Source organism: Eschrichtius robustus, chromosome 3 (assembly GCF_028021215.1).
Source record: "Eschrichtius robustus isolate mEscRob2 chromosome 3, mEscRob2.pri, whole genome shotgun sequence".
NCBI lineage: Eukaryota > Metazoa > Chordata > Mammalia > Artiodactyla > Eschrichtiidae > Eschrichtius > Eschrichtius robustus.
In genome coordinates, this window is record NC_090826.1 from 14235191 (window position 1) to 14251100 (window position 15910).

The following is a 15910-nucleotide window of genomic DNA, read 5'->3' on the forward strand; positions in this document are numbered from 1 at the left end:
ACCAGGCTCCCAGCTCCCTGGGACCCTACTCTCCACTGGTGATGGGCAGCAGAGAGTCTCAGCTTCTCCCCCTCCTGGTGGCCTCTTGAAAAGTACACAAGATGCAGGGGCCCAAAGAGAGGGTGGTCCTCTATACACCACAAGGCAACTCCTCCAATCACCATGACAACTTATATAAAAGCAGGTTTTATTGGCCCCATTTTACAAGTGAAGAAATTGAGCTCAGAGGTCACAAAGCAGTGTTTTCTAAACTGATCTGGCCAGAAAACCATTTTTCTTCTTGGAGTAAACGCAAAGCACATACTTCAAAACATGCCACCCTAGGCTGGCCTATTTTTTACCCCAAAAGCCAGTTTGACACATCCTTCCAAAAGCTTAGCATGTACTTCCCCTAGCTCAGGGGTTCTTAACTAGGACTCCAAGAGTCTGGAGACTTCCAGAATTTGCATGTGAAATATTATGTGTATGTGCACTTTTCCAGCAAGGGTCTATAACTTCCAGTAGGTCCTCAGAGGGGCCTGGGCCCCAGAATGAGTCAAGAACTGCTGCCCTGGTTTGAGTTCCTATAGAGAAGACCCAGTTTTGATCTGGGGTTTTGCAAAAGTGAACAGAGCAGCAGAGATGTGGGAAAAAGCGCCAGGAATGGGAGAAATGGCCTGTGCGACAACAGGGACAAGGAGACAGTAAACAGATGAGCTTGGCTGGAGCAGAATGGGTGTTTGGGAACAGTGACAAATGAGGTCGGGGCATCGAAGGGACCTTGGAGAACAGGCTGAGGCATTTCGATTCAATAGGGGAGGCCATGGGGAGCCATAGGATCTCTTGGAGCCGGCAAGTGGCAGCTCGGAACATGGGTTGCGGAAGAAGCAGGAGAGAGCGGAGGGGAGAGATGAGCTACCAGGATGGGGCTCCGTGGACAGCCAGCTCCAGGGAGCGTGCCGCCCCTGGAAGGGCACTCAGGGCTGGTGACTGGGACATTGCAGGAGGAGGAGACGCGAGCAATGACAGGAGGGAGACACAGCCGGGCTTCAGATCTAAAGGGGCCTGGTTTGAATCTCAGGGCTGCCATTTCCTAGCCGTGTGGTTTTGGGCAAATAACTTAACCTCTCAGGGTTTCTTCCTTGTAAGACAGGGATAACCATGCCTCCTTGGCGAGGTTGTGAAAATTCGCTTTCATGAGAAACTACCTCTGCAGCACTTAGCCCAGGACAAGGCACACAACCAGCCCTTGACAATGACGGGTTCCAGTACGATCCATCAATTCGTTTTATATACACTTATCAACCCCTGCTGTACACCTGCACCAGGTGCCCTCCTAGGCATCCTACTGTGCTTTCTGACAATAACCGCATAGAGGGATGACATCATGCCTATTTGAGAGATGGGAAAACAAAGGCACAGGGATTTTCAGTCAGAATCAGTAGTGATGTATATTAAGGTTGTTGTGGGAGCTCAGATGTCAAAGGGTCAGTGACAAAGGTGTCACCTCTCTGTGACTCAGGGCAGGAGAAGACACATGCTCTTGATGATATGCAAGGTCATACAGTTGATTTGTTCTTGGGATTACGGGCGTGTTTATAGTGCTTCACATAGGGATCTGGTTAACAGGAGGATTCTGATTTTCTGAGGCTGGGGTAGGGCCTGAGATCCTGCATGCTGACAAGGGTTTCTAGAGAATGGCTTTGGGGTAAAACGGACTTGACCTTGAGCAAGAAACTAAGCCTCAGATTCGTCATCTGTGGAATGGGTCTTAACTCCCCTATAGGTCTGTGTGAAGATTAAAGAAGATGGTGCCTGCAGCCTTGGCAGAGCACAGAGCCTGACACAGAGTGGGTACCCAGGAATTATCGGTTATGATTATCATTATTATTACTATCACTCTTGGCTCTGAGCCCTCTGTGAAAGCTCTGTCTGTGTGTGCAAGCACGGGTTATGCCACATACGTAAACCTCACGATGCTCCCTTTGGTTCATTTCATCCCACCCCAGGAGTAAAAATCAGGATACAATCTGCCATTTCAAACAACATCCATGAATCATTTCACATTCAATTTCCCCATCAAATTCACAGGCACGTATCACATACCATTATTCCGTTTCTTAATGGTCTGTGCAGAGGAAATTGTAAGTAGAACATTTCTTCACGCCCTTGGTATTCCCAGCTCTTTGAAATCCCCTTTCCAGGCCAGACCCCTTTTCTGGCTGCTACAGCATGTTTTGTCTTCTCCAAACTCCTGGCCTCACTCACCACTGGCCTCTGCTCCTCCCAGAACGTCAAGGAACTACAGTGACATGTCTGTCCCCTTGGAGAGCAATGTTGGTTCTACCTTGGGTTCCTGTGGAGGGGAACTTTGGCAGCAGGTAGCAGGGTGGGCTGGGTGGATGCAGGGCTCAGGGTCAGAGAGGAGAGTGATTTCAGCCCCACCTGCTTACCACTCACAAGCTGCAGGGCCCTGGGCGAGATCACCATGACTCCTGGGAGCCTCAGTGCCCTCATCTATAAAGTGGAGATGACAATGCCGTCTGCACTGGGTGGTACAATGAGAAGTGCCCGGTCAAGGGCTGTGCCCGTAACAACCGTGACAGCTATTTGTTGAGGTCACGTGAATGGAAAATTTGACGGGATGCCCAGGAAGGGGTGAGCTTAGCACTCGGGGCTCAGCAAGTGGCATTCACCGTGGCACGTCCACCAGGGTCCCTGTTTGGCTTTACCTTTGCAGGCTCAGAATCCCAACTAAGGTGGCATCCTCAGTCCAGGAACTCTTGTGCCAGCATCACCCTAGACGGAGCAGAACAGGAGCCTGGGGGTTGGGGCAGAGCTGGTGGCGTGGGGGAATATTGGGCACTTTACCTCCTGGTGAAGCATGGTCCTGCCCTAGCTGAGTGGTGCAGCATTGGAGGAGTCGGTGATACCAAGCCTTGACTTCTAGTTCATAAGTGGTGGGGAGGACAGAGGGGGTGCTGGGGGAACGGCAGCCAGGCTGGTGGGCTTGGGGCAGTGCCTATTCACCAACCAGAATGGAAATAAGTCAACATTTAACAACCGGTGTGGATGCAGCCGTGCCCATCAGCTGGGGGTGCAACCCGGGGCGCTGAGGGTAAAAAAGCCCAGCATATGTTAAGGAGAGTTTCTGGAGCAAAGGCCCCTGAGTGGGTGTAGAGAACCACCACACCACCATCAAACACTGAGTACCCTTCCGACAAGGGGCAATTTATCCTTGACCTACTCCTCCACCCCTAGACCCAGTCCGATGACCTGTGTTCTAGTCCCAGCTGGACAGACAGCTAGGACTTAGTCTCCCCATCAGACAGGATCCATTTATTGATGACACTTCTGGATTTAAAAGTCCATGGTCTCCCTCAAGTGTGTATGTGTGCATGCGTGTGCGCACGCATACATGTACATTCATGCACGTGCACTGTGTGCATGCATGTGTGTGCGTGTGCATCTGTATACATGCATGTACACGTGTGTGCGTGTGTGTAGGCATGGGTATGTGTGCGTGCGTGTGCATTCATGTGCGCACATATGCACGTGTGTTCACATGCCTATGAGCATGCGTGTGTGTGTGGGTGTGTGTAAAAGGCCACACAACTCCCCGACTCCCTCTCTGACGTCTCCACCCACTCTCTGCACACACACCTCACCTCCCGAAGTGCACGCGCCCAGCTCCTCACAGCCTCGGACCCTCCACTCGGGCCCTCACTTGCTGCGCCCACCTGGAGTCAACCTCCGCCTTGGAACACACAGACTCATCAGGCTGAGCGGACCAGAGGAGGCGCCGGCATGATGGAACGCAAAGCTAATCACTGGACGACGGGGCCGTTTATTTGCATGGCACGCATTTGTCTCGGACTGTTTTATCCACCCCCTGAGCCAGCCGAAGAGTTCTCAATTTATCCTGCCCGCACGGAGAGACCAGATTGGCAGCCTGCACGCACATCCACAGAAGCCCAATGTAGACTTCCAATTATCTTTTAATTTTGCTCCCGTCTTCGTTTGTTCATTTCACTTTTTTCCGAATGGACTGGAGGGAAAAAAGCTGTAATTTACGGACTTTGAAGTCAGCTGGCAGGAGCCTCGCGCTCACGTGCCGGGTGGGATTAGCCTGCAGGGTTGAGCCCAGACTCACTCCCAACCATCCGGCGGGGGAGCCGGCAGCCTCTTAGAGGCCCCAAAGTCCCTAGTCTCTCACTTCTGGTCTTCTGACTCCCTGTAGTAACTGTATCTTCTTGATATAGAACTTGGGCATCTGGGGCCCGCTGAGCTGACTGTGAGCTCCGAAGGCTAGCTAGTTCCTAGAGATGGCAAATGACTCACCTAGGAGTACACCTCTCATATGCAAATGAACCAGTCCAGATCCTTCCCCCGCCACCTCCTTTATAGGCTCTCACAAGGCTCTTATACCTCAGGGCCAGTGGTCCCCTACCCTAATCACTCCAGGACCAGAACCGAGACAAATAAAGACAGCCCCAGGGTCCCCTGAAATTATTCAAGCTAGCCACTTCTAAGCCTACCCTACATTGCCCATCCTTTACCCTACCTTCCCATGAAAAACATAGTAAAGTCAATGCTTCCCACTTTCCCTCCTTCCTCTGCCTCCTGATGACCCTGGTGCATCCTCATGTGGCCCTGTATAGCACAGGGTAGGGGCTCCCCTAGGGAACTGTAACAAGCTATCTTTCCAAGAGCAGTCATCTCCTGATCTGTTGGCCTCACCATACCTGAATAATAATAAAGCCTACATTTTATAACTATCTCAGGTGGCCGTGGTCACTGAGGACCGGAATGGAGGGCAGACAGCAGGAAGCCTCCTTTAATGAAGGTCTCCTCTGCGCTCAGCTGTTTCACAGGTGTTACGTCTGCCCTCCAACAAGGGAAGTGCTAAGCCAGGATTCATATCAGTGTCACCTGACCCTCCACCCTCACACGCACAGCCTGCACCCAGCCCCAAGATCCAGTCTGGGGGTCTCATGCCAGTGCAGCTCTCACGTCCCCCTGTATTCCTCACCCCTTGCTATTTCCCTTTTCTTGGCCTTCCCTGATCTGCCTACCAAGTACCCTCTCCACTCTCTTGTCCTGGCCTGGCACAGGGACTCCTGTTTCACTCTCCCCCAGACACCCTCACCTACGAGCACCATCACACTTCACCACCTTGTTGCTAAGCATCTTCTTCCCCCAGAGTCAGCAGTCTGCACGGGTTCAGGCTCTATGGGTGTCTCTTAACCTAGGTCACTGCACCCCAGCACAGGGCCTGGTACATGGTAAACATCTGGTAAATAACTGTCCTATCAATCAATCAGTCGATCGATCAGTCTTTGCCCCCTCTTTCTTTTATCAATATTCAATGCTAAACACCTCTTTCTGGAATCCTCTCCTGACCTCTCTTCTGATGCCTCCCTGGCCATTGAATAGTCTGGCTGTACTTTGTCAATAAGCACCTGCTGACAAATCACCTTTTTAATTTTTCCTCTGTGATACACTGTGACTTGATCGTATCTCAGGCATATGCGCCATCTTCCAGATCTGGATGTAAGTCCTTCCCCAGGGCTGGGACTGTGTCTTCTTCTCCCCAGTGGTCCTTTCACTTCCTCCTGGCCACCCAGGGGCCTGGTTTGGCCACATCCAATACCCAGGGGCACAGTTCCAAATGGAAAGAGCGATTGTCTGACTCAAAGGCTTTAAGATGTAGCTATAGGGAAAGCGCTCCAGGACACACGGAGCCTTTATTGGGGGGAAAGCAGCCCATGAAAGGGGCTGACACCCTGCTCCCTTGGTGGCATCTGAGAGGACAACGCCAGGTCACAGCACTCAGGAGAGCATGCCACAAGTCTCCTTCTCTGAGGATGTGGGAGTCCCAAAGCTGCCCTTACTGCTGAAATGGTAGCTTGGCCCCTGGGAGGGGGGCGGTCCACCTCAGTCCCCAAAGCCCTGATTTCACCACTGGACAAATCACTTTTATTCCCCTTCATAGCTCGTCCTCTCCTTCCCAGAGGAAGATAAACGGGCCTTGCCGTTAGAGACACCCGGTTATAAATCAAGACTCTGCCACTGACAACCTCCGTTGACATTGGTGCATCCCTCTAAGCCTCGGTTTCCTCACCTGTAAAATGAGGGCAATGACAGTACCCACCTTCCCGGATGACTGGGCAGGTGAGATTATTTCACTCATACAAAGTACCCAGGATCCATTCGCCTTTCCCCGCCACTCACCTGGATAGTCTGGGGGGGGGGGGGGCGACTGCTCACCCACCACCCAGGGGTGAAGAGGAATTCTTAGCAGACAAGTAAAAAAAAACTGACTTACTTTCCATTCCTCTACCCACTGGAATCTCCTGAGATGATTATTAAAAATGAGGATTTCCTGGAAGCCATCCCAAACCTACTGAATCATAAAATCTGGGGGCAGAGCTTGGAAACCTGCACGTCTAACGATAATTGTAAATCACTATTGTGACCGTGATGGAAAGAGAGAAAACCCTGCTGCGGGTCACCAGCAAGACAGGCAGAGAACGCCTGACTTACCGGGGCAGTCTTACCTGTTGGGTGAATTCAAGTCTGTAAAATTCGGGAGTCTGGAAACAAAAGATAGAAGTCCCCATTTACAGGCAAATTGACGTAAGCTTGGAGCTGCCATAAAGTGGGGATGACAATCGTATCCCTCCCAAACGGGGCAGTGAACAGTAGATGAGATGCATCCTGAGTGCCCACCCCATCCTCCCCGCGGAAAGGCACAAACACATTGGCTTTTGTCCCAATTGTGCCTCCGGCTCCAGAGTTGAACTTACTTGGAGACTTAGAATCCAGCAGAGCAGTGTGTACTTTGAGCCGCAGCCCGTGTGGTGAAGGCTAAAGGAGGCGCATAGAAGAACAACAGAACAAGAAGGAAATGATGGTGCCGGACGGAGGGAGGCACCAGGAAGGAGGCACAGGAGGCAGCCTTTGACCTGACCGAGATGGCTGGGGGAATGTGGATCAGCAAAGACGGGGGAAGGCAGCCTGAGCCCCAGCCCAGAGCCAGGTATGCACAGCAGCGATCAGGGGATGATTCTGGAAGGTAAACTAAGGCTGGAGCGTAGAGGGTTGTGAACAGCATCGTAAGGAATCACGATTTTCTCCTCAAGTCAGGGCTTCAGAGACATATTCCTCTGAAAACTCTGTATTTCAGAGTGGGTTTTATTCTCACATTTAAAAGTTAAATGCCAACGTTTAGAAATCGAGAGTGATGGCATCACCACCTAGACTCTAAGTGACTCTGAAACAGTGGGACCAGGTGGTGCTGGGACCGCCCACCTGGCACCATCAGCCCCCATAGGTAGCATGAGGCTGAAACCCCTGCCCTGGCATTCGGGGATCCCCAAAAGACCTCAGTCTGGGGAGAAGCAGAATTACACCTGTGCTTCCAAAGGTCCAACTGATGACAATTAATGTGAGTCATCAGCCCTATGGCCTTTACACACATTAACCCATTTTGTTCTCACCACAACCTTATGAGATGCTGTTATCCCCATTTTTCAGATGAAGAAACTGAGGCACAGAGAGGTGAAATCACTTGCCTAAGGTCACACAGCTGGTAAGTAGCAGAGCTGTGTGGACTGGATCCGAAACCCACAGCACCGGTGAGATGAGGGGCGGGTGAGTCTCCCTTGGCCTCTCACCATATGAGGTTGTCTGGTTCAGAGGGTGAGGTTGTGCCCCATGTCTGTCCCCGATCTAGGTACTAATGCCATGTGTTTTCCCCAACTCCTCACAGGAAGGCCGGTTTTCTTAGTCAACTTATCAGGCAAAGGAAGGAGGGCAGAGTCATTCAGGAGCCAGGTCAGGTGGTTTGGCCGCAGTCCCCAGCTCAGCCTCACCTGCTGCTGACTGCGGACCCCACCGTGGGGAACAACCAACCTCAACAGGAAGAAAACAGACCCGGGAGGTTCTCCTGCCACACCTGCCGTGGCTCCACCTGCCCCACAAGTCACCACACCCAATCCTCCCAGCCCAGTGGATTTGCAAAAGAGAAAACAGAACACACACACAAATAACCACCAATCCCGTGTGTTTCCTGGCATCCGGTGACTGTTTGGTCAACAGCTCCCTCCCTCTTTGTGTACCCGCTGGACACTCCTAACCCCCTCCAGCTGCTGCCGGCTCGGCTCGGGTGGCTGATCACAAGCTCAGCCCCCGGGCAGGTGCCTCCCACTCCCAGGGAAAGCATCGAAGGATCCAAGGAGGCCAGCAGCCGAGATCTGCCAGCCCTAAGCCCCACTGGCCACCCTCTGCCAGCTCAAAGTCACCTTTGCTCCAACTCCTCCGCTGGCCAGCCGGTCAGAGCCAGCCCAAGACCCCCTCCCTCTCAGCCCGGCAGGAACCTGGAACCATTCCCCACCGGGCAATCATTAATCGGATTTTTGACATTCCTCTGCCCCAGGTCGGCTTGGGGACATGCTCCCCAAAGGAGGAGGAGCAGAGGCCCAGGGCTGGCATCTGGACATGCAGCTGACGGGCAAGGTGGTGCTGTCTGCCGCTGCCCTGCTCCTGGTGACCGCAGCCTACAGGCTGTACAAGTCAAGGACTGCCCAGGCCCCACTGGGGGGTGGGAACGCCAAGGCTGAGGCCAAGGAGGACGCAGAGGGCTCCAGGCAGCCTGCCATCCAGGAGGCTGTTTCCGGGGCACCACAGTGGGGCCTGAGACACCGGAGAGGAAGCAAGGGGGCCGGAGTATCGCTGGGCTGCAGCTGGGGGAATCCGGACGGTTCCGGAGTCCTGGCAACAGGAGCGTCTCCTGCAGACTCAGAAGCCCGAGAGACTGGGAAACCCGAGAGGAAACGTGCTGGTGAGGAGCAGGGTGGGCAGTGCCCGGACTCTGGCCTGGCAACTCCTCGGTGCAGTGGCCGGGAAGCCGGAACAGCTGTTGGCGGTAAGCCCGAGCTGCCCCGTCACCCCCATGGGTGCAGTGAACCCCAAAGCTCCCTAACTGGCCTCGCTGCAGCGGACGGCAGCGGTGTGAGTGGTGAGCTCGCTTCATGGCGGGACAGCAGATCCCGGGAGCAGCTGGGGGCCGGGGAGCAGGAATCCCCCGACCGGTGCTGGGCGGCCCACACAGAAGGCAAGAGTGACATGAACAAGAGCTGGGTCTTTACCCGTGTGACCGGGGTCCACAGGGAAGAGGCTGGGGCCCTCCGGGCTGCCTCGGAAATGGGCCTGGCCCTGCGTCAGCAGGTGGGAGCCGCCGATGCCTCCTATACCTTCTTGTCTGTGGCCCGGGTTCGAGTGGAGGAGAATTTCATACCAGAGAAGACGGAGGGGATCAGGCCCAGGCTGAAGGGCAAGGTGTACGATTACTGTGTTGAATCCACCTCTCAGGCCACCTCCAGGGGCAGGCTGGCCCCCAGAACAGCAGCCCTGGCTGAGGCTCCGCCCCCTGTGTCAGTGCCAGGCCCCCTGGGAATGGGGCCAGCCTCGGGAGGCCAGGCCGATGACAGAGTAGGTGGAGTGGAGACAGCCGCCTCCCCCCAGCCTGTGCTGTCACCCTCCACACAAGGCTTCAGCAGGAAGGAGAGCCTCCTTCAGATCGTGGAGAACCCGGAGCTTCAGCTGCAGCTCGATGGCTTTGGGGACCCTGCTCGATCGTGCCCAGACCAGAGCGCCCTGCCCACCAGCCCCATATCCCGGGGTTCTCTTGGGTCCAGCTCAGCTGGAAGCAGCGGGAAGCCCCACCTGCACTTCGTGGCTGGGGCCAATTTCTTTCACCTCCCTCTCACCCCCGGATCAGCCCCAGATGTCCACCTGGATCTGGGCAATTGTTATGAGGTGCTGGCCTTTGCCAAGAAGCAGAGCCTGGAGACCCTGAAGGAAGCTGCCTACAAGGTGATGAGTGACAACTACCTCCAGGTCCTGCGCAGCCCGGACATCTACGGGTGCCTGAGTGGGGCAGAGCGGGAGCTGATCCTCCAGAGACGGCTCCGGGGCCGCAAGCACCTGGTGGTGGCGGACATGTGCCCCCAGGAAGACTCCAGCCGCCTCTGCTGCTATGACGACGAGCGGGATGTCTGGCACCCGCTGGCCCGTCTGCCCCCTGAGGCTGTGTCCCGGGGCTGTGCCGTCTGTAGCCTCTTCAATTATCTCTTCATCGTGTCCGGTTGCCAGGGGTTTGGGCACCAGCCCTCCAACCGCGTCTTCTGCTACAACCCGCTGACGGGCATCTGGAGTGAGGTGTGCCCTCTGAACCATGCCCGCCCTCACTGCCGGCTGGTGGCCCTGGATGGACACCTGTACGCCATCGGGGGTGAGTGTCTGAACACGGTGGAATGCTACGACCCTCGCCTGGACCGCTGGACCTTTTCCCCGCCGCTCCCCAATGACACCTTTGCCCTGGCGCACACAGCCACGGCGTGTGCTGGAGAGATCTTCGTCACCGGCGGCTCCCTGCGCTACCTGTTGCTCCGATTCTCGGCCCAGGAGCAGCGCTGGCGGGCCGGCCCCACTGGGGGCGGCAAGGACCGCACAGCCGAGATGGTGGCGGTCAAAGGCTTTCTCTATCGCTTTGACCTCAACCGCAGCCTGGGCATCAGCGTGTACCGCTGCAGCGCCAGCGCCCGCCTGTGGTACGAGTGTGCCACATATCGGACCCCTTACCCGGACACCTTCCAGTGTGCCGTGGTGGACGACCTCATCTACTGTGTGGGGCGCCAGCGCACCCTCCGCTTCCTGGCCGACTACGTCTCACCCAGGTTTGTGCCCGAGGAGCTACAGAGCTTCCCCTCCCCTCAGGGCACCCTCCTGCCCACCGTCCTGACCTTGCCCGGCCCTGATGTGCCCCAGACCAGGGTCTAATGGCCCCTCTGCTGGGCCCCTTCTGCAAAACTAGAGGCAAAAAAAAACCCCTACCCATCACTCCATGGGCCATTTCTGGGAGATCAGGTGGCCTGGGAATCTGGCCAGCAAGAGGTGAATTCCAGTCCTGTCTCCTCCACTGGCTGGACTTCTTAGCTGCATCTTTGCCCCCATAGGGATGCAGAAGCCCAGTGTGGAAATGGAGCTCGGGGCTGGTGCTCTGAGGCCCAGGATGCCCACGTCCGCAGGGATGACCATCACCTTGCTTGAGCTCTGAATGGGGGGCGGGTACCAGGACCCCAGCAAAGTTCAAGGGCACAGCCTTTTCACAGTCCTGGTTCCAGGGGCCAGTTGACCCCCAGTGACCCCTCAAGCTGACCCTGCTGGATCTGGGCTAGACCTCCATAAGCCGCCAGGGCCTCTTCCTAAACACTGGCCACTGAGCCCCAACCTCCAAGATTCCCAGAAGCACGTGGGACACACAGGTGGGGAAAATGAAGGGAGGCGGCGCCAGCAGGACCAGGAAGGAGCCCAGGAGAGCCCCAAGGGGCCCGGCCAGAGGGAGAGATGGTTGGAAAAGCAGAACAGCTGAAGTTGGAAGAGCCCACGGGAACTCTTGTCTGCAGAATAAATTGACCAAAGCCCACTTTAATTTTTCTCATTACCTGGAATTCTAGTGTACTGGAAGGAGGAGAAACCTCCATTTTCAGCATCCATTTGTAAAGGCACATCTTCTTGCAGGGTTTACTGAGAATACAATTGATTCTGAATACGAGGTCTCAGGAGAGCGAGGAAAAAATGTGATCCAAGGGCCACCGTCTGCTGGGCCCACTGTTACATGACCACTGCACTCCCTCCCCAGATCGCAGCACCCTTCACAATACAGCTCCCCATGCAACCCAGCCCTCACCTTGGAGCTGGGGGCACAGCCGCCACCAGTCAGCCCTTCCAGGTGGTGAGAGGTGATGGCATCCTTTGCCCTCCCTGTGCCTTGCGGTCACCTGGTCTGCCTCATCAGACAGGAGAGGACCAGGGAGGCGCAGGTCCATGACGGAGCTGGGGAACTAGAAGGTTCTAGTAGTGCATTGGGAGACTGGGATCTCCTCTCACATCAGGTTTGGTCAATTCTCAAAGGGAAGAAACTCTCCAACCTCAGGAAGTTACCTTTCTTCCCGGAGGGAGGGGAGAGAGACTGGTCCAATCTATTACCGCAGCCCTGTCCCATCTCCAAGGGAGACACGTATACAGAAAGGAGAGTAGCGACGCTCTTGGTCCCAGCCAGAAGCCAGGAAGCTGGGACTACTTCTAAAGTGACAAGCTGCATGAGGAAAGAAGCAGAGAAGGGAGGTGCACCAGGGCAGGTCCCACAGGTGGGATGGTACGAGTGCGCCACATATCGGACCCCTTACCGCTCAGACTTCAGCATCCTTATCTTAAAAATGGGAAGGACCATCCATGTCCTTCTCTGCCTGGGGGATAAACGTGAGCACCTGGAGAAAGTTCTTCCCAGTTCCGCGGGGTCCTGGCAGGAGCTTGTGTTCACTGCAGCTGTTGGGGCTGATCTGGGGTGGGGGATCTTTTTGGAAGATGCAGGATTGGAACAAAGAATGAGAGGAGGTTGGTACAGAGACGAAGCCTTTTCTTGGACCGCACAAGGCCACCTTCCCTATTCTAGGGCCTGGGAGGCGAAGATGCTTAGTTTATTTCTAAGTTGGAGGCTGGGGAAGGAAAGATTGCTGGGACTATGGCTGGAGCCTGCGGAGGGAGACCTCCTCCCCAAACCCCTCCACCACAAAGGCCATGCTCAAGCTCAGAGTCAACACTCAGGCATGAACCTCCAAGGGACCCAGGGGAATTGGAGATGTGATGCCAGGCAGGGAGAAGGGTTTGCTCAGAAGGAGAACCCCATCTGGGAGCTGGGGCAGGTAGAGCCAGATCCAGCCCCAGGGGCAGGTCTCCGGTAAGGAGGCAGGCAGAGCACAAGGCCTCAGCCAAGCTGGGTAGGGTGTGGGGAAGGGCTCCAAGCCAAGGTTGACCTAGGGATCACTCTGGAAAACTTCCAGAAGCCCATTGCATACATATGGCAGGGACTAGGGAAATGGATCAAGGGATAAGGCAGCAGAGCTTGTTCTAGATGGTGGATGTGGTCTTCATGATGAGAGGGAGAGCTGAGACTTGAGCCTGGATTCAGGGACGCCACACATCTCGTCTGCCTCCTATGGTCCCATGGCAGACATCACTAACCAATCACCATGTCTTTTCTTGTTGAGCTCTTTCAATGGCCTCAGAACCCTTTCAACATGGAGCCCCAGGCAGTCATTACTGATAGATTAGAGCTGTGCATTTCTTATTCCTGGCCTGGGTCTCCAGAGCTGGGTTTAGGGATGAGAGTGGTCAGGGCTGTCGTGTTAGGGCAAGGTTCAGGGGGCCTGCAAAAACCACCTGGGGCCATGATGGTCAGGGTTCATTTACAGACTGTTTAAGCCAGGCACTGTTCCGGGTGTTGGAGATACAACACATCCCTGCCCTAATAGACCTCACATTCTAGCTGTAGAAAACAGGCAACTTTAGAAAACAAATACATAAACAAACAAATAGAACCCATGCTGCATACAGGCCATAGAGAAAGAGAAGGCAGGCAAGTGGGATCGTGCAATCAGGCTCCCTGATAAGAAGAAGCTGGGCAGAGCCCTGAGTGGAAATCTGGAAGATGCAGAGACCAAGGCTGGCTCAAGGCCTGGGAGGGCTGGCTCTGCCTTCTGAATGACTTTGCCACGCCAGCAGGGGAGGGCAGGAGGGCCTCCCAGGCACTCCATCCTGTTGTGTGAAGAGGGCAGGAGCCCAGCTGTTTGCTTTAGCCTTTCCTGTAAGGGACAGAATCTCATTACACCAACATTTATGAAAGAAGGTCTTTGGATAGAGGTAAGCTACACTCCCAAGAGAGAAGTAGAGTTTGCACCTTTAAGGGTGTGAGTCAAAATAACACACAGACGCCACGCCTGAGTGTTTGGCTGGGTGTCAGTGAGCCCATATGACTCCATGAAATCAGAGTCCAGGATTTCCACTTGACCTTTTTAATAGCCTTGTCTGTTGCCCTCTAGCCCTCAGCCTCAGAGTGACTTGTGTGTCACTGGGCTTCTCCATGGGTCATCTGTTGCTGCTTTCCCAGTAAGAGTTCTTTCTTCTTTAGGAAGCAAACAAACAAACTTAAGTTTGTGTTGCTTTGCACGTTAGGCCAACCATGCCATTATCGAACAAAAATTGGAAAATAGAGAAAGGTATAAAAAATATCCCCAGTTTCGCCACCCAAAGACAGAACCCCCCCACCCACCCACCGCTGTGGTGTAGGTCCCTCCGGTCTGCTTTTCTTGTGCATGATTTTTGTTTGGCTTGATTTGTGCCTAGATGTGATCGTGCTGAACATACAATTCAGTTGCTTCCCTTCGTTACTTAGCTTTATAGAATAAGCGTTTTCCCGTGTTATTACAAACCCTCGGTAAACATCATTTCAATAGTTGCACAATGTTCCATCCAGTGGACCTGCCATGGTTTATTTAAACATCCCCCCCTCCTTCAGGCCTGTAGATTTTTTTTTTTTTTCCTGTTGGTTTCTTTTTCTATCATAAATAAAACGTCTTCTGTTTTCGCGTTCCTCTCTGTCTGAGGCTTCCATCAATGTTTACCAGAGAAGCTCAGCCTCGGTTCTGTCTGGAAGAGCCAGGTTGTTGAAACAACCATAGAAACCACAGCAGTTACCTGGGGCTGGGACCTGGGCCCTGCTTTTACTGTAGGGCACAGAGCTGCCCTTGGACATGACCAGCAAGAAAGGCAAGGCCGGAGGCCTTCCTGTCCTATGGGATTCCCGGAGCCAGGATGTAAGATAAGGACCCCTGCTCTGCACAAGCCAGGAGCCGAACCACGTGCTTCCTACAACTCCCCTCATTTATCCTCACAACAAGCCCATTTTACAGGTGAGAAAACTGAGGCTCAGTGAGTTCAAGGAAACTTGCCTCCATGGCAAAGTCCAAAAGACCCTCAATTTCCTTAAAAGCATCCTTAAACCTGGCCTGCCCACTCTCAGCACATTGCTATTTCCATTCCCCTACCATGAGGTGCAGAGCCAAGGACTTGGCCTCAGCTGTCTCATGGGCTGCCCCTAATCCCTGTCCATCCCCCACCAATCAATTATGCTCTATCCTTGAATCTGGAACTCAAAAGAAATTGTCTTAAGCTCTCTGATCCTCCATATCTGCAACTGTAAAGTGCCTTTGCCACTGCCAGCCTCGCGAGAATGTTGTAAGAACTAACAAGAGAATACGTGTAAAGCACCTGGCTGCTCCAGTGGCGCTGGAGTGGCTGCTCCAGAAGTCGGCCTCAGAAGAAGCATCATCTTCTGCAGGGAGGGTGCCCTGAGCCACCTCGGGGGGAGGGACCTCTCCTCCTCCCACTCCCCTTTCTCAGTGTCCTGGCCCCTGAGGAAGGAGGTTGTCTGGCATTTAAGCCCAAGAGGCCCCATCTTGTGTAACAAGGTGTAGGGATTGGGGGAGGATGTTCAAGTTATGCATATTTTAGACCATCCAGGCTTTGAGACGAGCCTGTACGACCCTCTACCTGGGCGAGTGACTGGTTGGCATGAGTTTCCCAAGCTCAAAGCATTAAGCATTTCCCCAGGTCATCCGACAGCCGTGGAGAGCTTCAGAGCCTGCTCGAAGTCCCTGGAAACCTTGAGAAGGTGCAAGGTGGAGGGGGCTCCTTTCTCTTACAGGTGGGGGGTAAGAGCCCCCTCAGAGCACCTGGGAGGCCCGTGCGCTGTGTCTGGCCTGCAGATATTCTGAGCCCCAGACGGGTGCCCGGCACTTCCCACCTTGGTCATCCTTACCTGGAAGGGCCCTGTGGCCCCAGGGTCACCCTCGGAGTCCCCTGAAGCTGCAGCTCCAGCCAGGAGGAACCCCCTAGGCAGATGGGAGACTGCGGTGGAGGGAGGGGGATGAAACACAAAGGGAGGAGGTGCCTTCAGGGAGCGGAGATGAGGAGAGAGGCAGCTGGGGAGCCAGAAGAAAGGATAGCCTGAAGGCGAGTCTCTACA

General features: G+C 54.5%; 1 protein-coding gene across 1 annotated transcript; it reads left to right on the forward strand.

Annotated features, from left to right (window-relative positions):
- The first annotated feature begins 8433 nt into the window (after positions 1-8433).
- Positions 8434-14477, forward strand: KLHDC7A (kelch domain containing 7A). The gene has a single exon (XM_068539025.1). The coding sequence runs from the start codon at positions 8434-8436 to the stop codon at positions 10822-10824; it is 2391 nt and encodes a 796-aa protein (XP_068395126.1). The 3' UTR covers positions 10825-14477.
- Positions 14478-15910: the final 1433 nt, after the last annotated feature.